The 23,542-nt window shown below is 39.5% G+C and overlaps 1 protein-coding gene across 1 annotated transcript in view; it reads left to right on the top strand.

The window, feature by feature from the left end:
- Positions 1 to 23,542, top strand: part of ABL1 (ABL proto-oncogene 1, non-receptor tyrosine kinase) — a 788,845-nt gene that overhangs the window by 652,208 nt on the left and 113,095 nt on the right. The window contains exon 5 of the mRNA XM_044057942.1: positions 11,748 to 11,832. Within this exon, the coding sequence (XP_043913877.1) occupies positions 11,748 to 11,832 (85 nt within the window). The remainder of the gene's footprint in view (positions 1 to 11,747; positions 11,833 to 23,542) is intronic.

Raw genomic sequence — 23,542 nt, 5'->3', positions numbered from 1 at the left:
GGACAAAAACCTAGAGATTTTTGAAAGGTATAATAATAAAGAAATATGTTCATGGAAAAGAAAGCCAGATCTGATTTGGTGCAGTATTTATGCAAATGAGAAAGCCAAACTAATCACTGCAAAAAAAAACAGCTCCAAAAATATTTGAAGAGAAATACAGGCAAAGGCATCCAGATACAGAAAAATTCACAATACACAAAATAAGATCACAAAGGGAGACTGTAGAACAGAAGATTAGTAAAGAAGTAGTTAAATAAATAGAAGTTGAAGTTATGGAATACATGCGAAGTGAAGGATTTAGTGTGGAAAGTCTAACACAAGTTGTATCACAGAATGATGGAACAATGAGTCTCCAAAGTAAGTCAAAATAAGTGGAACGGGAGACATCTGAAGAAATATGGAGATGGGAAAATAAGAGAGATTTAATATGATACAATATTTATACAAAGGAGAAAAACAAATTAATAAATAAAAAAAAAAAACACCCCAAAGATATTTGAAGAGAAGTACAGGCAAAGACAGCCGAATAAGGAGTTTCACAGTACAAAAAATAAGAAAACAATTGTAGAAGTTAAAGAAATAAAAACTGAAGTTATGGATTACCTGTGAAATGAAGGATTTAGTGTAGAAAATCCAACACTGGTAATGTCACAACATGATGGGATAACAAGCTCCCAAATTAAGAAAAAAACAGGTGAAACAGGAAGCATCTGATCACTTACAGTATGAAGTTACTCTGGAGTCTTCAGTAGGAAACCAGTACAAAAGTTCAGTTGGAGGTGCACGGCAAGGGAAAGATCAAGAAACAATGGCAACTCTGTACTCAGTTTTGTGGAGTGATAGGCCAGTGAGTTCCCATATGAAAGAGTAATGGATGACACAGGATTAAACTGAAGAGAATGTGGCACAGGAAGATGCCATGGAACTTTCTTTAGAATGTCCACAGGAAACAGAGAACAAAGAATGTGCCCTCATTTTAGAGGAATATGATCAAAGGGAAGAGTTGCTTGATTTAATAGGTATGGGTAGATGTGTTAAAATCGATGAAAGAAATAGATTACAGAAAGTCAGTAAGTCCCAAAATGTTAGAAGTCTACTAAAAGAAATGAACACAAAAATCAAGACTGTTAACAGAAATTCTTGTGACATAACAGAAATAAGTAGGGTATATTACTGTACAGCTAAATTAATAGATGGTCTTACTGCAAAAACACAGACAATGTGTCTCTGATGGAGGAGTATAGAAGAGGGACCAGATCAACAAAAATGCTTAGAAAAATAGACGTGATAAAAGCAACACGAAATATCAGAAAAAAACAAGATCTGTTATGCACTATTGCAAATAATAAACTGAAGATATCAGCACAGGCAGAAGAACTTAGAAGATACACAGATAAATATAAAGGAAAAGTACAAAATAAACAATTAATTTATGACCCATAAAAGTTTTTGTACATAATTAGAAGGCCAAGTAAAATGAATAGAGCCACCACCAAAAAGAAGTAGATGATAACATTTTAGAGAAATAACTTTGAAAACCCTGTAGAACATAAAAATGCTTATGAAATAGGATGAAGTAACAGTGGCGGCTGGTGACTTCAAATCAAAGGGGGGGCTGCAGGAGACAGCTGAATGGGTGGGAGCCAATGGGAAGGGGGTGTGGCCAACTAGAAAGGGGCAGAGCTATGCTCAAAACCACAACAACTGGAACTTTAATTAAATACACCGCCCTGGGTGCCAAACCGTCATTACGAGAGTCCAATCAAGACAAAATGAAATGTAGAAGAAAAAATATTTCAATGCATTGGCTACATGACAGCTTACTTAATATCTAGATGGAAACAAAAAGGTTGTGAGGCATGAAAAAATAAATTACTTTTAAAATACATTACTGGAATGCCAGTCAAATTCAAGTATAAAAAAAAAAAACAAGCAGCGCTTAACTCAAAACCACTTCTCCTTGCACTGCATTTCTAATTATAATTTATATTCAGCTTTATAAAAGTACTAATAACATGCTGAAAGTAGCAATCTCTGTGATACTCCCACTTGTAAAAATGTTTCTTATCCAAAAAAGACCTGCTGCCTGACAGCAACTATCTGTGTGTTTCATGGGCAACATGATCAAAGTAAAAAAAATGAACAAGAAACAAGCTCAAGATAAATTGTTTAAAGGATTACTGCACAAGTTATGGACCACACGTGATAAATTGGCATTCTGTTTACTTTATGGGTAAAGCCTGCAAAGACGACTGCAAGTCTCTAACAAATGTAATGAGCTTCTTAAAGTACTGTAATCCTGTCCTTTATTACAAATACTGTCATATGAATTTCAATACCTAAGGCTTATACATTATCTAGTTATGTAAATATTCTCTGCATGGCAACAACAAAAAGGCTTTTTCAATGTTGGTAATTCTTTAACATTATGCTTATTAAAGCTTACTTGCATCTTACAAACTCAGACAAGCTTACGTGATGGTCATTAATGCACTGCTGTTTAAACACAGAGCAACAGGGCACTGCGACAGCATGCATTTTCTGAATAATAAGCATAAATCAACAGTATAAAAATGTGACAGAAAACCAGAACATTTTGCAAAATCAAGGACAGATGAAAAGCCGCTGTTGTACTTGTGTCTACCTTGGATGGGGAATACTCTGCACACTTACACTACATAACTGCTCCTTGCCTTGCTTTGACACATCCAGAGTCACTACATGGAGTGAGGTGCAACAAGTATGTCACAATTTGAAATGTCTCTGGCTGACGGTGATGGCTCTGACACATTTGTCATACCTCTCAACCTCAGAGCAAGAAATCTAGACAAAGCCATATGTAGAAGTGGGACAAAGGCCCAAAAATAAGGTCAATTTTTAAGTATTGCTCTTATAAGCTTAGAAAGATAATAGAATAGTAGTACTTGCATTAGTATGAATTTTCTGAAGGATATGAAATCTGAAACTCAGATGTCTGTCATTATTTTTCTAACTTCAGTCTTTAATGATTTGCCACTAATTTGCCAGAAAACCAGAATTTTATGGAAAATGGACCAAAAATGTGATGCAAAAATATAAAATTGCAGCACAATGCAGATTGGGAACCTGTCAAAGGGACACTTTTTTAATATTAGTACTGTTAACTTGAACAGCAGACAAAATAAGAGAATCTACATGTATTTCTGAAGTAAAGGTAATCTATAACTCTGATCACTGCAGTTATTGTAAACCCTCCACATTTTCTTCCAAAATTGCTATTTTGTGGAGAGATTATTAGGGGGAAGAGCAACATTTTGAGCCAGAATTGGGGACAGTTGAGAGGTTTGGATGTTCCTAATTCAATAAAGTGATTTATTTGCACGTACCTCTCAACCTGTTAATGCAGAAAATCTGGACAAGGCCAAATATATTGGGGGAACATACAGACAGTGCTAAAAAATTCTCTTGTATAAACTTAGTTGATAGACTAACAGGTCTTGCTTTAGCATGCACTTTTCTGAAGGTTATGAAGTCTGAAACTCAATGTCTGTCATTGTTTAGTGACTTTCTAAATCATTTGACAGAAAACCACAAATTTTATGAGGAACAAACCAAAAAATAAGAAGCAAAAATCTATTCATTCTGCAAAAAATCTGGACGTTGAGATGTATAGTTCAGCTGGAGCTGTCTTTGAGTTTGCCGCCCTTCCCCCCTCAAAATCATGGTTAAATGGAGCCTCCCCCCTGCAGCCATTCCAATGTCCCATTACTTGGCTATTTCGACCCATTTACCATAAACACTGTAATGTGCATACTGCTTTACTTCTGTGATGATTTGGATTTAATTTGAAAATTTTATTTTGCATTTTACAGCACAAACACTAATAGACTTGTTAAACAAAGCAATGCAGTTTCACAATGAAAATAGACTTGGCATTAAAAATTGTCTGCCCTTGAAACTCACATTCATTGAAACAGCATTGAAACCCACCTTCAAAGAAAATACATTTTGCCAGTGGCAGATAAAGATTAACTTTGGACTGTTTTCAAATCATAGGCCCATTGCACACAAAACATAAATGTGTACTTTGATACACCTTCATGACTGTATTAAATAATATTCCTTGTATAATACAGTACAGTTGTTAGAGGGTGTTTTAAATTTTTTATTTTGAACATTTTTTCAGTAAACAATTAAACAAAATGCATGCACCAATAATGACAAAACTGCCCAATTTAGAACATTTCCATCATAAAAGTCTACTCAAACTTCAACAATCCACCAGTATCAGTAAATATGCACAATCCTGAAGAAGTAAATGTCATCTAAATAATTCCACATTAAAGAGATCTGAAACTAATGAAGAGGCTGCTGCTAGCAAGCAGCTTTATATTTCATTGTTTCATCTACGAATAAAGTGCCTGTTGCCCTTGAGGAATAAATTGCCTATGTTACATTAAAAAATGATAAGCTAGTAATATTGCAGTAGGGAATGGATGGCAAACTGATAACAGCTTCATAGTTACTAGGTATCTTCACCAAAAAGGACTGCAGCATCCACCCCCTTCACAACACAGTATCAGCAATGCATCTACATATTGTGGGAGTAGAACCCACAGCCTCCTGCATTAAAAGCAAGTACACCACCTGTTGTGCTGTTAACATTGCAAGCAGACTCAGCATAAGCAGCACTAAACTTCTCTTCCCCTGCAGCTCTCAGCTCCTTGTAAAATCTACTAAACACTCAGCTGTAGCTCTCAACTTTGCAGCACAAGTAATCTGAAAAAAGCCAAAATGTATTGGGGGGAGCCCAAAAACCAGGGACATATTTTAAACATTGCTTGTATAATCTTGGAAAATTGCTAGAATAAAATGCTGTGGTACTACCATACATTTCACTGCCAAGTCTTGAACCCAGGACCTTGTGCAAAACAGTCAGAGCAACATACCACTATGCCAAATCAGCTGTTTTGTGAAAGAGAGTGTCAACCGCTTAGCACAAAATACCTGGATAAAGCCAATCATGAGAGAATACAGCCCCCAAATATATTCAGTGAATTCAGTTCTTACCATGTAGCTGTCAGCCTCTTGGCACAAAACACCTGAACAAAGCCAGTAATGGGGGAATACAGCCCCCAAACGTATTCAGTTCTCAACCTAGCTCTCAACCTTGGCACAAAAAAAACCTGGACGAAGCCAAAAATGGGGGAGTACAGTGCCAAAAATAGACCCATTTTAAATATTCATCTTATAAACTTAGAAAATTGCTAGAATAAAAGGTTTTGTGTTACCATGTACTTTCTGAAGAATATGAAGTCTGAAATTGAAATGCCTGTCATTGAAATGCCTGTCATTTTTATTTATTTAGCATTTGTTAACCAGTGAAGTCTGACTTGGAACAAAAGCTAATTTTCAGCAGAGGCCCAGGGAGAAACACTCCAGACACATGCCTTTTTAACATGGGAGAACACCAGAGCACCATGCGGAAACCCACACAAATGCAGGGAGAGCATGCAGACTCCACATAAAAGGCACCCCAGCCAAGAATCAAACCAAAGAAGCTCCAGCTCTGAGGCAACAATGCTACCACGGCACCATCAAGTATGTATTGAATTAAAAATCCACAGATCTTATGAGGAACAGAACAAAAATATGAGGGAAAAATCTACAAAGTTTTTACAGATGGTGGAGGGTAGGGAATTCAGGCTCTTGCTACCTGCACCCAAGGTACAGGGTTCAAGCCTGAGCCACCACCATCTGAGTTCTGTCTAGCCACACACACCTTCAATGGTACCTGGTGTGGTATACCTCGTCTGCAGCAACCAATAACACCTTCCTTAGCTTCAATTCCAGGAACTGCAACAGCTTCAATAACACGTCCTTCTCCCAAGTCTCACGTAAGCACGTCCTCCTTCCCCGCGAGAGCAGGCTCCAGCCTGCGATTATTGCATTCCAGATCTCTTCCATTCTATGTGGTCATCACCGCATAAAATTTTGGGCATCAGAGTACCAAGATGCCTTCTTCCTACTCCAGAATGCTGTTGCAGCAGTCTGGATCCCCTCAGAGTTCCGTGATTGCCAAGTGCGCATGCGCAGAAGTTCGGAAATGTGTCAAGACTCCCCGATTTGTTTTTGTCCTTTTCCACAGCTGGGGGGGGGGGCTGCAGTCCTGTAGCACGAGCCGCCCCAGAGTAATGGCCAAAGAAATTGAAACAAAATTAAGAAAAGCTCCTACATGGAAAACCTCAGGCTCAGATACAGTACCAAATCTCTGGCTAAAAGTATTAACATCTTTACACAAAGATTTAACCCTGAGTAAGAACTACTTACGTATGCATCCAGACAGACCCCAGCCTGGTTAGCAACAGGAAAAATGATACTTCTCCGTAAGAGTAAACCTGCAAACTTTCCCAAAAACTATAGGCCAATAACTTGTCTTCCGACGATGTATAAAATATATACTGTAACTGATGCTGACAGAGTTTATAGTCATTTAGAAGAAAACTCAATCATGACAACAGAACAAAAGGATAACAAAAGAAAGTCATATGGAACAAAGTATCATTTGTTGTTTAATAAAGTCATAATGGAGAATTGTAAAAAGGAAATAATCCAAGTATGGCATGCATAGATTACAAAAACAATTTAACAGTGTACCACATTCATGGATAAAGGAGTGCTTACAGATGTACACGATATACCTTACATTGAACAGTTACTGTAAAACAGTGGCCAACCACTTTGCAGATAAGCTTTAACAAAGAACAAATTATTATCCCAAGGATAAACATTCAAATTGGGGTATTCCAGGATGACTCTTTGTCATCTTTTTTTGGATGATTTAAGACCATATAGTTCATCAAATGAGGAGCCGAAAAACAACTGCAAATGGTAAAAACTTTCTCAGATGATATAAGAATGTCATTTGGTCTTGATAAATGTGTAAAAGCAACATTTAAAGCAGGAAAGCTGCAGTACTAAGAAAATGTCCGTCTGGGACAGGAATTTGATATAAAGGAATTTGAGCAGGAGTGTATAAATGTTTGGTAATTGATGAAAGATTGACAAAACATGAACAAATGCGAGCAAAACTCTTTAAGGAGTACTTTAGAAGACTAAAATTAATACTGAAAGCAGTACTGACATCTAGGAACAAAGTCCAAACTATAATTCAGTTTGCTCTTCCTGTTCTAACCTACAGTTTTGGGGTGACTGGCCCCAAAAAGTATTGGATAAGATGGACAGGTAAACAAGAAAAATGCTTCATGCTTACCAGCTGATCTAGAAAAATCAGTGTATACCAAGATTTATGTATTCCTTGTTCCAAAGTAGGTATGGCCCTCCTCAAAACTGATTTTGTGTATAAATCTGCAGTCGTTGGACTGCATGCATATCTATTGCCTATTACTAAGTTACTAGATGTTCCTCTAATGGGAATTAATTAATGATTAATCATTCAATTGGCAAGTGGTATATAAATCTATGTTCTGATGTGTTTCCTGTTTTTGACTGTTTGAATCATGCACTGAAGAAGGCTTGTAAAGCCGAAACCGGTTTGCTTAGGGCACTTTTTTGCTTGCTTATGGCACTTTTGTGCTGACTTTGGGGTTAATCTATACCCCTTAGTTGTATCTAATTTTTTATTTATGTTAACATTATTTTTGGGCAACCTCCATTAGTGCTGGCCCTTTATTTAATTTACTGAGAGGTGAAGTAAACCAAAAGATGAAAGGTTAATATTAGCGGCCCAGGATAGTGGACTTTGTACACATTGGTTTACAAAGTCCATTGTCCATGTGGGAGACACAGACAAATGCAGGTTCTGCAAAACAGAACTGGAAACAGTTGCACATCTTATTGCTGGCGTGATACACTAATGTCAGAAGGCCTGTACACTGAAAGGCATAATAATATGGCAAGTCTATTGCACTGGGGATTGTACAAACATTATAGTGAACTAGCTGAGAAGCATTGGAAACATGAACTACAAAACATTATAGAGAATGATGACGTTAATATCATATGGGATCACCCATAACCAACAGTTCGAAAAATAGATGCGATAAATCCAGATATAGTAGAGCATGAAAAGAAGACAAAAGTAGCACTGACCATTGAAATTGCTACACCAAGTGATTACAGTGTCTTCCATAAAGAGAGAAACAAAATCATAAGAAACAGGATGTGCAGGCAGAAACAAGGGTGATGTGGAAGGAAGGATACCCAGACAGTTTCAGTAGTAGTAGGCGCAATGGGTCTCAAGAATTGACAGTCGTATTTAGATATGCTACCGATACATGTAACTCTGTAGGAACTGCAGGAGGGGTCAGTTCTGGACATGTGGATGCTGTGAAAGAACACTTTTGGCTAAAGTCAAAGATTGAAACAACACTAATTTCATGAGCTTTGATCATACTTTGACTTAGGAATGGGATCCATTCCTGTCATGGTACTGGAAACCCAAATGACTTGGAGAAATTAAACCAAAAGTAGCAGTTATTGTTCCCAAAATGCATACCTACATTTGTCAACCATTAATGAATTAAGTCTGGGAAACTTTGAAGTGTGCATTGTTCAATAGCATTAGAAATAATGCAATTTACTTAGCCAAATTTTTCATGTGACGGAAATTCAGACACAGACTAAACAGCAGTGGGTCCAGTATTAAACCCAGTTAAACTCCCAAATTTATGTCTCTTTTTAATGACGGGCAGCTTTTGATCTTCACCGTAAACTTCCTGTCCGACAGCCAGTTAGCCACTCACTTCACCACACAGGGGTTAATTCTTCATTTCAATATCTCCCTGTTCATTACCTCACTCCCAGAACCATAATTTGACCGCATAATCCTGCCCTCTGGGAAGTGCTGCTGTCTCTCCTGTAGTCCTTTCCAGCAAGTTTTTCAAACCTCACATGGACCACTGTGTCACACACTGACATTCCCCTGTGGTGATTAACTTGTTCATTGCTAGGGCTTTTAGTAAATCTTTCCTGCACCTCATAACCATAGTGATAGCGTATCCTACCACTAGCACTGCTGTTTACTACTTTTAGGCTGTATCTACCTACCCTGGACTCCCTTTACTTGCAGTCCTACTGACCACTGGTGGTTCTTCACTGTTTTTCCTTTCTTCTTCCCTCTGATGGAGTGCCTCTTCCGTCCACCTTCCTTCAGCTGTTCACCCTGACCACTACTGGCTGTGCTTCCTCCTCATTTTTATTGAGGTTTTGCCCATTCTTACCACTTTGGCTCCATGTCATCCTTCTCCGTGCTGCCTCTTCCCCTTCCTTCCTCCCTATCTGCTGTACCCCCTTGCTTGTACTCTACTGAAGTGCTACTGCCATGGATCTTCCATACCCTTCCCTTTTTTTAAACTTTTTTCCTCATTAGTCTGCTGTCTTCCTTTCCTTTCAGACCCTCTTTGCCCCTACTTGCATTCATTCTACCCAAGTTTGTTTGCCTTATTAGGCATTTCATCAACAACTGCTTTTAGTGTGCATTGACAGCAGTATTTCATATGACCATCTGTAATTAAAAATTTAACTCCTTGTCTTTTTAATAAAAACTTAATATGTAGTAATGTTTAAATACAAAGTAACAGGCTATGGTTATATGCAAGAATAGGGAAATACTAACTTACATGCCAAAAATGATAGCATTCACTACTAAATATAATAAACACGATTTTCTTCTTTTTCTGTATATGTACGTTTAGATACTCTTCTGTTTTGACAGCAGTTCATCATAGATTACTGAAGAGGGCCCTCTTGTGGCCACCTGCCTAATTTAATTTGAGTCATTTGAAATTTAGTCATCACCAAAGGACAATTCCACTAGCTGTAATGTGTTAACACTTAAATCATGAAGGAATTTATTTATGTACATTTTATAGTGAGACGGTGAATTAATTTTTGTGTAACATCTGGGTACACATTATTGGTACTGTAATACGTATTTAGTATCTAATTCTATATATCAGTTGTCTCATTTTAAAAACTTGCCAGAAAACTTTCTCAGGAGAAAGTTAGACAGAAGTACATTAAAACGTAGGGATTTTTCTGCACTATCTACCACATCTTTCAACCCATAAGTATTAATAGCCTTGGCCTTATCCTGATAAAGGAATATTAACTCTGTGGTTTGTATTATTTTATCAAAGTAGAATCATCATGATGTAACAGATGGCCAGAAAGTGAAGTAGTTTATTTTGCACAGTTTAGTACTGGGAAGACTAGACACCCACATAAATACTGTAAAATTATTTTTGTATGAAAGAACTTTAATTGTTTAATAGTTTGTATCATTAATTAGCTAAAACTTTTTATAAGGGTGATTAATGTGTTTGTAGTAAGAGAAATTTGATAGCAAAAATACAGCATTGCAAAGTTGCACTGACTACTTGAGGGAGTGTTCTTCCTCCTGATTAGGATGGCACTACTTCCTCTTAAGATTATTTATATTGTCATCTACTTTTAAAACCTGTTCTGATTCTAATAATGCATTTATGGTTTGAGTAACTTTACTTTGCAGGAAAATTGACAGCTGTTAAGCTGTAACCTCACTGCTTAAGTTTTTTTTGTAGGTTTTTAAGTTATATTTTTTGAAACTGGGATTTAGGTGCCATGTAGTTTTGCAACTCAAACTTTATTTTTTACAGCAGTCAACAAATCCAGATGTGTAACATAGCTCACATTGAGCGACTGGCATTTTCCTTTCATTTTCTCAGGGATCCATCCCATACAGTCAATGTATAGCTTACACGTAGTATCCAAGAGCTTGAATCCCAATGTCTTGTACACCAGGATGTGGCTATGCAAATAACATAAGTTATACAGTGGTCACCAATACAAAAGCTGTCTTCATACATGTATATATATATATATATATATATATATATATATATATATATATATTACACACACACTCACCCACAGCAGTTAATTTTTGTGTGTATATTGACTGGAATAACCATTCAGGTTGCCTGTTTTAAATTAGCTTTGTCACATAAACAACTCCTGGTGGCAGTACTAATTAAAAACAAATACAGGAGAAAACAAATTCATCTGTTAAAGTGGTGTAGGACAAACCAAATGCAAACATGATTTAAAAAAAAAGTGAGTCCCAGAATTAAAAAAAAAAAAATAAAGCTAGTTCAACATTGTGATATTTGGAGTTTGCAAACATCCTCATGTAAACAATAGGACAAATGTGCAGTCTTGACTCACTGGGCGGTTTATATGAAGTGAATCCTTTAACTAGTGTAATGTGCATGTACAGCTCAGGTATTGTACAATAGGAAACCATTCATAGTTGTAGCAAATGGTGGAAGAGCACTACCAAAGCAGGAAGTTTGGAGATGAAAAAGAAAGCATTTTTTTTTAATAATGGTGTTGTATAATAATAATGACTGGCTTATTTGTTCGATCACTTGTGTTTTAACCTCACAATCAAACCATCTTGGGCCTTATTTTTGAAGTTCTGTAGATGACTTGGTTAGAAGTTCTATATTTCATCGAGCTGTTCGTCAGCTTTACCGTGGAGAGGGACAGAAGGAAAACGAGAGATAATTCTCTCATGTTCCTTGTTAGGTGTGTATTCAAAGATTAATTGTGGAAGATGTGTAATTCACAGCATAATAAATATAGTACTTATTTTATGCATTGCACAGTCAGCATCTGAAAAAAATGCATTTGCAGAAATCTTGAATTGTGAATTTGTTATCCTTCTCTAAAAGGGTTTTACTTTAATGCCTGGACTTTGTCTATAGGAGGACACTATGAAAGCAGAGGAATTCTTGAAAGAAGCTGGAGTCATGAAAGAAATTAAGCATCCCAACCTGGTTCAGTTGTTGGGTAAGTGACTGATTTGTTTGCATTTGCTAGAGTAGATTACCTTCCTTTTAAGGCCTCATCTCATAATTGTCAATAGGACATTTCTGTGAAGCAGTTAACCTGTTTTCTGAGTTATTACTACTATCTCTTTCCCTCCCTTCCCATGTTGGTACAGGATCTTGCACTGGTTGCAAAGTAAATACTTAAGTTCTTTGTCTTAATTGATTCATACCATTGTTTTGCAGGGTTTGGTGTTACATTCCTTACTTCACTACATTACTTTCAGTGATTTGTTTCTGGTTTGTACTGGGATTTGCACAGTATTTTTTGTTAAGGAAGTAAAATTCCATCAGCTGAGATCTCTCAGAAATTATTGACTGACTGAACAAAATCTGATTCATTACATTTATGCCCAACAGAGTTGGAAACATTTATTTATTATTTTATTTATTTACATTTGTTGACCGGGAAAATCCGACTGGACACAGGTCCTTTTTCAGCGGAGGCCCGGGGAGAAAAGCTCTACAAGTTACAAGAAGTATAGGTAGGTTTTGTTTAACAATAGTAGTAAATAGTTATAGTTCAAAATGAAATTATTTAGCCATAAAGACTAGCAAGTATTTTAATAGCTGAGCTAGCAGCTATTACCCTTGAATAAGAGAGGCTAAGATTACAGCTGAGATATAGGTTTACAAGCAATGTATTTGGCTGCAATCCAAGGTAGTTAGAGAGGTGGAACAAAGAGATTAGAGAGGTTGGGGTAGAGGTGTTAGAGAGGTTTGTTACAGGGGCATGTTCAGTGCTCTTTTAGACGAGATTTTAGAGCAGCTTTGAAGTTAGTGTGTGATGACAGACGTTATAGTGTGAGGAAGGGTATTCCATAATTTTGCTATGGAGTAGGAGAAGAGAGCTTCTCCAGCAGAGTTCCTGGTTTTAGTTACCTGTAATTGATTTTTGTTGCTGGAGCATAGTGGTCTGGTGGTATGATAGGGTTGGAGTAGATTTTGAAGGGAGGGGACTTTTAGAGGATGATTTAGTAGTTTGTGGGCGAGTGAGAGTTGGTACCATTGAAGGAGGTGAGGGGAGTTCTAGCCAGTCTAGTTCAGTAAGTGAGGTGCAGTGGTGGCTACGGTAATTTGTGCCAGTGGCAAGCCTTGCTATTTTGTTGTAGCAAGCTTCGAGTTTATCTAACTCACTTTGCCTTAGGTTGGTAAATATTGGAGAGGCGTAGAGTAGGGTGGAGATAGGGTGGCTATTTGCAACAGAAATCTTGACTGTTTTGGTGAGGAATTGCTTATTTCTGTATAAAGCTCCTATTTTTTTGTGTACTTTTTTACGATTAACGAGAAGTGGATGTCAAACTTGAGGTTATTGTCAATTTCATCTCCAAGTAGATTGGTGTGGTCTGTTGGGGTGTTGTCATTGGCTTTAATATTAAATTGGTGGGTGTTTAGATTGTGTTTGATGGGTTGGAAGATGAGGAGTTTTGTTTTGTTTGGGTTAAGTATTAATTGTGCATCTGAAAGCCAAGTTTCAACTGAGGAAAAGGCTTCCTGTGTGGTCTTTTGAAGTTCAGGTAGGGAGTGGGCTGAGCAGATGATGGTGGAATCATCCACATACTGTGTGAGAGTGGCTTGTTTGGTAGCAGAGGCTAGATTATTAGTGAATATGGAGAAGAGTAAGGGTCCAAAGATGGATCCTTGGGGAACACCTTTTGAGACAGGGAGTTGGGGGGAATATATCATTATGCCAAGCAACGGATTGATGGCACTCAGTCAGGTAGCTCTCGAACTAGTTTGTGACAGATTGAGAGAAGGATAGAGTATTGAGGACAGTGATGAGTTGTTTGAGAGACCATGTCGAATGCTTTAGATAGGTCTAGGAAAGTTGCAGAGCTGAAATAACCATTGTTTTTATGTTGAAGGATTGTATTAGTGAAAGCAAGTAAGGCAGTGGTTGTGCTGTGGTATGGTCGGAAACCATGCTGTGTGTTAGATAGGAGGTTGTTAGCAAGGAGGTAGCCTAGAACCTGAGAGTGAATGCATCTCTCAAGTATTTTTGATAGAGGAGACAGAATTGCTATGGGCTGGTAGTTGGTGAATTCTTTGGAGGGCCCACCTTTGTGGAGGGGGATAATGTGGGATATTTTCCATTGTGAGGGGACATAGCTTTCAGATAAAGATTGATTAGTCAGGATTGCAACTGGGTAGGCTAGGGCTTCAGCTGCAGTTTTAAGGTACTCAGCTGGGAGGTTGTCAGCTGCTACTTTTGTGGGCTTTAGTTTCGATAAGAGTTTTTTTATGTTGAAGGTAGGGATAGGAGAGAAAGCGAATGTAGTGGGCTAGTTACTAGATGTAGTTGGAGGGGTTAGGGGAGATGGGGGTTGTTTTGTTTTGCTTGTGATAGAACGGTTTGTGTGAAGTGAGTGTTGAAAGAGGTGGCAATGTTTTCAGAGGAGTTTGTTTTGTTTGGTGGAGGGGTTCCTACTTTTCCTGGGTAGAGAATGGAGTTGATGGTTGATCAAAATTGTTTAGGGTTGCTTTGGGTGGAGTTCAGGGCAGACTGGTAATATAGGATTTTGCCCTGTTTTATTAATTTTTTTACTTTGTTATGTAATTCACAGAATTTTTGTCTATCAGAAGGGTTTTTTTGTCTTGTGCCAGTGATTCCAGGCTCCATCTTGGATTTTCATTTCTGATCTAGTGGCTTATTGTAGCCATGGGGAGGACTGGGCTTTAACTCTAGTAAATCTTGTGGGCGCATGGGTGTTTAGGACTTTAAGGAATGTGGTATTGAAACATTGGACAGCATAATCAAGATTGAGGTATTTTAGTGGAGTCCAGTTGCAGTATTTTAGGGCTGGGATGAAGTTGTCAGAGTTAAAGTTTACTTTATTACGTATTTGCTGATAGGTAATCGGTTTAGCCTGATATGTGTTTTTTGAGTAGGAAAGTTGGGGTATGACCACTGAGGTTATCTGGTAGGCAGCCAGCTGTATATGATCGGGGGCTCTTGCTGACTAGTATTCAGTCAAGAGTAAAATGCTCGTTGGAAGTCTTATTTATTCTGGTGGGTGTCTGGATAAGTTGGAAAAAAACATAAAGATTTAGATGGTGGGCTGGATGGTGGTTGGAACAGGATAGCCAGTCTATATTAAAATCACCTAATATTATGGTTTCTTGTGGAAGGTGATGATTTACCCAGCTGAGTAGGTTTTCTAGTGGAGGGATATTGTTGCCAGGTGGGAAGTAGCATCCTATTATGTTAATGGTCTTGTCTTGGTTTGCTTTTAGGTTGGTATAGATTATTTATTCTTTGTGAGTTAGGGGGGCCCTTAAGTTTAGGATGTGAATATTAAGATTCTGTTTATACATTACAGCTACACCACCCCCTTTTTTGTGCAACTGAACTTGTCTTAGTATATTGTAGCCTGAAGGGAGAATTTGCTCACTGGTAATGTGAGGTTTGTGCCAAGTTTCTATTAGAATGATAATATCAGGGGAGTATAAGTGTATGGTAGTGTGGAGTTCATGGATTTTATTGGTTATACTTCTAATATTTAGTCTTAAGATCAGGAGGTCAGTTTGTTTCCTATTGGATGTAATTTGAGGGTGGGTGAGGTTGTTAGGCTGACTATCAGTGGAGGAGTTGTGGGGTCCAGGGTTTGGGTGGATGTTCCCGCTGAGGGCAAGTATTGTTATGGTTGAGGATGTTAGTTTTAGTAATGAGAGAATTAGTTTAAGGTTTGGGGTAGCTTTTTGTTTGGGTGAAGTGGGTGATAGATAAATTAGGTTGAGGGATAGTTTGTAAGGCATTAGGTATTCTTCTTCTTTGTGTGGTGGAGGTGATAGCTTAAGTGGGTTGTGCATTGGGGGTGTATTTGTTGTGAGAGGTGTATGAGTAGTGTGATGGTGTGACATGAGTGGTGGTGACTAGTGCAGTGGAAGTTGTTTGGTGGGGGTATAAAGGTAATTTGGTAAGATGTAATGTTTGCAAGAAGGGTGCATGTAAAGAGTATAGGTGGTGTGTGTAGGATCATGGTACTCAAGGTGGGAGGTTAATGGTAGGCTGGAGGTGTGGTTAGAGTTGGTGTTGCAGGTGTGGTTGTTTGTGACTGTAATGGGAGGGACGTTTGGCTAGAATAAGAGTAGGTGTGCTGGGAGCGGGCAGAAACTATTTGTTGTACATATCAGTTGGAACCAATCAGTAGGGCTAATACAACTCACACGCGTCACAGTTATAGTAGAGGCTTAGGCAGATAATGGTATAAAAATGACCTGTGTCTTTAGCATTAAACTGCTGGGTTAGAGTACACTAGCAATGGGATACAAGCTGTAAAGGAAAGGGGAAAGACAGGTCGAGTGAACAGAAATGATCCCTGGAAACCTTGAGGCAGCTTGCCAGACCACAGTAGAAACAATCAGTTAGTGTGCCCCAAGACAGTGGAGCAGTTGAGTAGCAATTCCTAGAGGTAAGAAGTAAGCATCTAATAGCAACCTAACACATGCTGCTTTATTAGGTCTGTATAGTTTTGCATCTCTTGATATTAGCAGTTGCTAAAAAGAGAGACGAATGGAGAGATAAAGTTCAAGGGAGTCCAGTACTATTTGATTGAGTGTGTGAGCATGCCACTTGACAAATAAGCACTAAAGTGTTTCACTATAGAAACTTGCCTAGTACAGCAGGAAGATTAATGAAACGAATAGGTCCCCTGCAGGTGAGATGAACGCTTGTATTTCTTGCCACAAGGAAGCTGCAAAGGGGTGAGAGATCCAGTTAAGCAGGGTTAGTCGAGTGTACTCACTGGGGAAAAATACGAACAGCAGCTCGTACAGCAGGAAGATTAATGAAACTAGTAGCTTCCCTGCAGGCGAGATGAACGCTTGTATTTCTTGCCACAAAGAAGCTGCAAAGGCGTGAGAGATCCAGTTAAGCAGGGTTAGTCAAGTGTACTCACTGGGGAAAAATGCGAACAGCAGCTAGTACAGCAGGAACATTAATGAAACTAATAGGTCCCCTGCAGGTGAGATGAACGCTTGTATTTCTTGCCACGAGGAAGCTGGAAAGGGGTGAGAGATCCAGTTAAGCAGGGTTAGTCACGTGTACTCACTAGGGAAAAATGCGAAAAGTAGTTTGGGAGCAGAGGAAGTTCCCTTCATAAGGATGAAAAGGCTGTTTGAATATGGCCGGTCAAAACATGTCAATTTCCTCTAAGAAGCAGTGACATCAGTGTTATTTTTGTAAGGGGAACAGCAGCATAGCTGCTTTCAATGAGTGTCTGGAAGGAAGTGTGGAATATTAATATTTTAAATAACTATTTTTAGAAATTTTGTTTCATGTGAAATGCACTGGCAGACTTTTTGCCCCTTTTGTTAATCATCACACTGTGCCTGATCAGATTACTACTAGGCCAAGTGATGCGACGTCTGTCACTGCTTTTGGAAGAGTCTTATCAGTGCTGGGGCTGCCTTAGAATGAATGTAGACAACTAGTGTTCATACAGGTCTCTATAGCTACAGCTACCTTCCAGACTTTACAGAACAGAGTTGCTCAACATACCTCTTTGACTTCTCACAGTAAACCTTGAAAAGTTTAACTTACTTTTTAAGACTCATGGGAATTAATTGAAATGTTGTTTAAAAACCTTTTATCCTTTATTTGCTCTCACACATTTTTTATATTCCATAGATAGTTTGCCCATTCATGGTCCACTTATTTAAAGCTTGCCTGTCCACAAGAAGCCTGTGAACATTTGTAGAATAATAAAAAAAAGATATTAAGCACTTTTTTGGCATGGGGGGGAGGCTTCTGCTTAGAGGTAGAAGCCCCTCTGCCTTTTGCTTAATATAACAAATTATGTTGTACCTTGGAAGATGATGTCTGAATTCCTTGGGGAGGAGGGAGGGAACATGATTCATAACAATGGCATTGTACAACTGGGCTTTGATAACTTGGTGTGTGTCCAAATATACAAGTTCCCATTTTCCGTAATGACATGTTCTAGATGTCTCATATCCTAGTGCCTGTACTCTGGCAGACTGCTTCAGATCATGGCCCGAGTTCTGTCAGGACTGTTTCTTTCCATTTATGTACTTGTCCTTTGGCTCCCTGGATTGTAGTCTTTAACAAAGCTAAACATTTGTTAGCTCACCCTGCTTTTTTTTTTCATCAGACATGATAGTTACTTTCAAATAAAGTAAAAGGTTTCCAGCACATTAACCACTTCAGGTGATGTACATTTACTGTCAGACAGCAGTACTATTTATTTATTAATCTGTTTGTTTGTTAACCAGTTAAGTAAAAATTTGCCAGTCGTCATGAAATTTATTCCCTAAATCTGTAGTACAGGATATTTCATGTCTTACATAACTCGATCCTTAAGGTTCTCATGTGTTTGCATACATGACCTCATTCTGTATATGCAGAACTTTTTTTTCCAATACTGTTTTCATTTTTCTGTACCTGTCTTTTATGACGATGACGGTCTGGGCTGTCTTTAGTTGCAGTGCTGTAGTGTCTGGTAGTTTCTGTCCATATCATGTCTGAAAACGATCACTTGAAATCAGCCCACAGACCAGAATAACAAAAGGAAGGAAACAAGTTCTTCTGTTTCTCATGTAATCTAGAAATAGAACAGTTTAATTTGTTATTTTTTGGGAGCTGATTGAGAAGAGGGCAGTCTTGGCATGGAGGGAGTGTGCAGTCTTCCCTGCTCCTTCAGTGCCCCCACAACCCCTGTTGCAATTTGGGGCCAACAGCAGCAGGAGACTGTGACGTTCTCTACATTTCTGGTAGTTGCATGCTCCTTTTATGAGTATTGCAAGGATGAATATATCAGGAAGAATGTACCACAGGCTTTTTTCATAGATCCTTTGTGATCATACATTGCTATCAGTTGTTTAAGGGCAGTTGAGTAAGCAAGATCTGTGAAGGCACTATTAATTTAATGGGCTGTGGGTGCAATGAGGTGGGAAGAGAGGGAGACCTAGACTATAAAACTTAAGTCTGTGAAGTAAGTGTATAGGTCTCTGTTTTGTAAATATGTACCTTGGGATCTCTTTGATGTTTGCCTTGTCTGTGTAAGTGGTATTTGACATCAACCAAACTAAAGAAGAGCTGGAGGAAAGATATCCGGTTATTTGGTGGCATAGTTACTGTACAAGGAAAGATGGTAAGGACTGGTTGATGTCTGTGAAATGTGTTTATTAAATACTAGACTGAAAAAGGAAGTTTGGCTAAAGAATACATCTAAAGATCTGATTTAAAAGAATACTTCTAAAGCTCTGATTTAAAAGCCTGTCTTTGCGCTTGGTTCCTGCCTTTCCTGTTACTAGTCTAGTCCAGGTACAGATTTGCTGTATCCAGGACTCTTTGTAAGCTTCTGAGCCCCCAAGCCTTTCTGTGTTGGAGGGAAGCCTTCCAGCTTATCAGTGGGAGTGGTAAGCATTGATAAGCTAGAAGGCGTCCCTCCAACACAGAAAGGCTTGGGGGCTCAGAAGCTTACAAAGTAGCCTATCTACCACAAGAGGAGTGGTTCCTGGCCCAGAAATTGTAGCTATTGGCCGTTTGGGCAGTTTTTTTCCATCTCTTTCAACGTTCTGGTTTAAAAGCTGCACTTACATTTGTTTGCCACCTTTCCTGTAACTAGTCTAGTCCAGATACAGAGTTTCTGTATCCAGGACTGTTGGTAAGCTTCTGAGCCCTGCAAGCCTTTCTGTGTTGGAGGAAGGCCTTCAAGCTTATCAGTGGGAGTGGTATGCACTAGGTAGCCTGTCTACCACGAGAGGAGTGGTTCTTGGCCCAGAAATTATAGTTTATTGACCATTTGGACGGTTTGTCCATCTCTTTCAATTTTCTGGTTTAAAAGACCACATCTGCGCTTGTTTCCCATCTTTTCTGTAACTAACCTACTGGGTAGCACTAGAAAGCCTTAAACTGATACAAGCCTTCTAGCTTAGAAGAGACTTTGGAGTGATTAAGTATCAGTTTTCTGTACTTTCTTGCTGTACTTAACTGTTTTCTGCCTAAACGCAGATTTTCCTGCGTTTATTGTGATTTAAAAACTTGTTTTTTTCTCATATTGTACTTATTTGACTGCCTGCACTTTTAAAAAGTTGTTTTTTGTTTAAATAATTTAACTGTTGTAAGCTACACACTAAAGTGTGATAGCCTTTTCTGATCATTTGTAGTCGTTTAAAGCTGTTTTAAGTGTATTTTTTACTGTTTTTGCCTTATCTTTAAAAAAAAAACAAAAAAATTCCTTGTTTCCCACCTTTCTAAGCTAGTATAGTCCAGTTCTCAGGCTAGTGCTGAATTCAGGGTTGTGATACTAGTTTCTGAGTTGCCCATACATTACTTGGATAGAAGGAAGTTTCTCTGTTCACCTGTGAGAGAGGGGAGCTTTGAGCAGCCTATCTGTCCCTGGAGGAGTGGTTCCAGCCCAGAAGTTAGTAGTTTATTGGCCATTTTGGGCTAATTTCTCTCTCTTTCATTACTCTACTGTAAAAACAACGTTTGCACGGTTTTGCGCACCGGGCAGTGCCAGTTAGCTACAGTTAAATTATTCCCAGCTCCACTAAGTCTCCTCTTCAGTTTTTCCCTTGAAACTAGTCTAACTCTCAACCTAAGCACTCAAAAAGCATCTTACAGCCCAGCACTTGCTCAGACCTAATAGCAAGCACTAATATACCCTGACACTGATTGCCCAGCAGGGCAAGGCTCTTTATTCACCCCTCACCCTTCTATTCAGGCATGACCAAAGGGCAACTTCAGGTGCACTCTCCAGTCCAGCTGGTGAATCTGGGTATCCTGAGGCAGTGTTACAACTGCCTCATGTACACAGACAACCCTGTCCTCTTACCACAAACCACTAACATATGCGAGAGATGCAATTATACAGCCAAACTGGAAGCTAAGCTGTTTCCACCCAAGACCGGAACAGACAGTCAAGCGGAGAAGGTTAACACTTGCACCACACCTCCAGCTGCACACAGACCTACTAAAACAGCACTGGCAAAAAATACACATAAATACACAAAATCATACTCGGAGGCTCTAAATAAAAACCTGCAAAAGCATCAGAGACCTCCAAAGCAGACACCCAAACAACCTGCACCTCCCGTCACAAAGCAGACACATAAAACACAAAATCAGTGTGCCACACAATCACAGCCCTTAAGGCAAAATAACATACCTAACACACTAGTAATAGGTGACTCTATAGTCAGGCACACTGACGTCCCACTCACTAGGCTGGACAAGCAGAAGGTTACTGTTAGCTGCCTGTCGGGATCCAGAATCCGTCACATAACAAAATCACTCAGGTCACTCCAGAACAAGTACAAATATGACTCTTGTCATTGTTCATGTTGGTGTGAATGACCTGAGACGTACCTCCCTGGACTACATGAAAAGAGACATGGAGGAGCTCCCTGATCATGTAGCCCAGGCTGGTATGACCCTGACCCTGAGTAGCATCCTGCCCTTACCAAGAATGATAGCTCAGTATAAAGAAAAAATGATCAATTTCAAAAATTGGCTAAGCTTCTGGTGTCATTCAAAGGGGATCCAGTGTCTGTCAGCCTGGGAATGACATGCTTGACAAGCCGCGTTGCTTCGCAAGAGACTGCTTGCACCTGTCACACCTAGGCTTTCGAATTCTGGCCAAGGCTCTTGCTGCCCCCATAGTGCCTTTTTCAGGCAAGGCTCAAAAGTCAAACCCACCTCTGTAAACAGCACAATTAACAAAAAAACTGATGGTTATGCTACTCAATGCCAGGAGTTTAAATCTCAAAATGCACTCGCTCAAAGCACTTCTCAGTATGAAGAACGTCGACATCTATGCAGTAACTGAAACCTGGTTGAAGGCTCCAGAGAGCACCCCAGCACTACTGGGCTACAACTCATACCACACGTTTCAGCCACAGAACACTGACCAAAATACAAAAGAAGGGGGTGTATCCATATTCATCAAGGATACCTATACCTCCAGGTTAGTGGCGCAGCATGATACCTCTGAGATCATCCATGTGCAACTAACATTGGGCAAATCTGCAATGCAAATTGTGACCTGCTACAGATCACCCTCCATATCCCAGGACCACCACTCCACCTTTCTGGAGACACTGGAAGACATGAAGGTTCTACCAAATACCCTGATATTGGGCGATTTCAATTACCCAACCATTCACTGGGAAAACTACTTGAGTACAAACTCTCAGGCCCAGTGCTTCCTGGAATTCATCAACTCAAAGGCCCTGGATCAGCTGGTATACTCCCCTACTAGAGTTGAAAACATATTGGACCTGGTCATCACCAACATGGGCGACAGGTGTTCCACACCGGAGGTCAACCCATCACTGGTTAGATCAGATCATAAAATAATCACTCTGGATGTCCACACCCCACCACCACCCCCAACTAAGGAAACCACAGTAAAAAACTTTTCTAAAGCAAACTTCACCTTACTTAAGACAGAGGTGGTAAGTTTCACAGCTCCCACGCTAAAGGATAACGCTGCCCAAGATGCAAAGACCTTTACAAATGCACTCTATGAGCACCTACAAGGATGCATGGATCGTGCCATCCCTAGCAAAACCAAGACTCACTCCTCGAAGAGAAGGAAACTAGTGTGGTGGACCCCTGCAATAAACAGGCTATACAATAGAAGGAGGAAACTAGTTCAGAAAAAAAGCAAATCCCAAGAAGGAAAGACATCCCTGATCAGTATCAGTACGAAACTAAGGTCCCTCATGAAATCATCCAAGGCTAACTTTGAAAGAAAAATAGCCAAGGATTCAAAAGATAACCACAAAGCCTTCTTTAGCTATGTTAAGAATCTAAGTGGTAACTCGCAGATATGCACTGAATTAGTTCAAAATAGCACAAAATATACTGAACCTACTGATATTGCCAACATCCTGGCAGATAGATTCAGTGCAAACTTCACCCAACTATCACTTCCAAAAAGGCCCACAACAATACCGGAAAAGTGTAGTGTCCCAAAAATCAGACACACAGGTGAAAACAGCCCTTTCAAAAGCCAACAACACAGCATCAATGGGACCAGATGGTGTCCCAGGCTGCGTCTTGCACGAACTACAGAATGAACAGACCCCCCCATCTAGACAACTTTGTTCAACCTCAGCCTCTCCACAGGCTACGTGCCCATAGAATGGTGCACAGCAACGGTTCTTCCTCTCCACAAAGGAGGGGCCACAACTGACCCTGGTAACTATCGCCCCATAAGCCTGACTAGCCTGGTCTGCAAGGCTACGGAGCGCATCATCATGGAACTCATTAACAAAGACATTGGGAACCTCCCAACACTTGACCCAACCCAGTTCGGCTTGTTAAGGGCATATCATGCCTACTAAACCTGGTTGACGTCTTCGAGACAGTCACCAAATCCATAGACTAGGGAAAGGTAGTTCACACAGCCTACCTTGACCTTGCCAAGGCTTTCGACACCATTCCCCACTTGGGTATTCCAGAAAAACTCACCAGCCTGAACAATAAACCCTTACGTCAAGAGATGAGTTGCCAACTGGCTTACAGACAGAACTCACACGATAAGAATACCGGGCTCCAGGTCCGACTCTAAACCAGTCACAAGTGGTGTCCTGCAAGGCTCGGTCCTGGGACCCCTACTGTTTGGCATATACTTCTCAGAAGTACAGGCAAACACAGGAGGACTATGGCTAACCAAGTTTGCCGATGACTGCAAACTGGG

Source organism: Protopterus annectens, chromosome 16.part0 (genome assembly GCF_019279795.1).
Source record: "Protopterus annectens isolate FY-2018-M chromosome 16.part0, PAN1.0, whole genome shotgun sequence".
Taxonomy (NCBI): domain Eukaryota; kingdom Metazoa; phylum Chordata; order Ceratodontiformes; family Protopteridae; genus Protopterus; species Protopterus annectens.
Note: the sequence above shows the minus strand (reverse complement) of the source record. Positions and strands in the feature narration are given on the sequence as shown.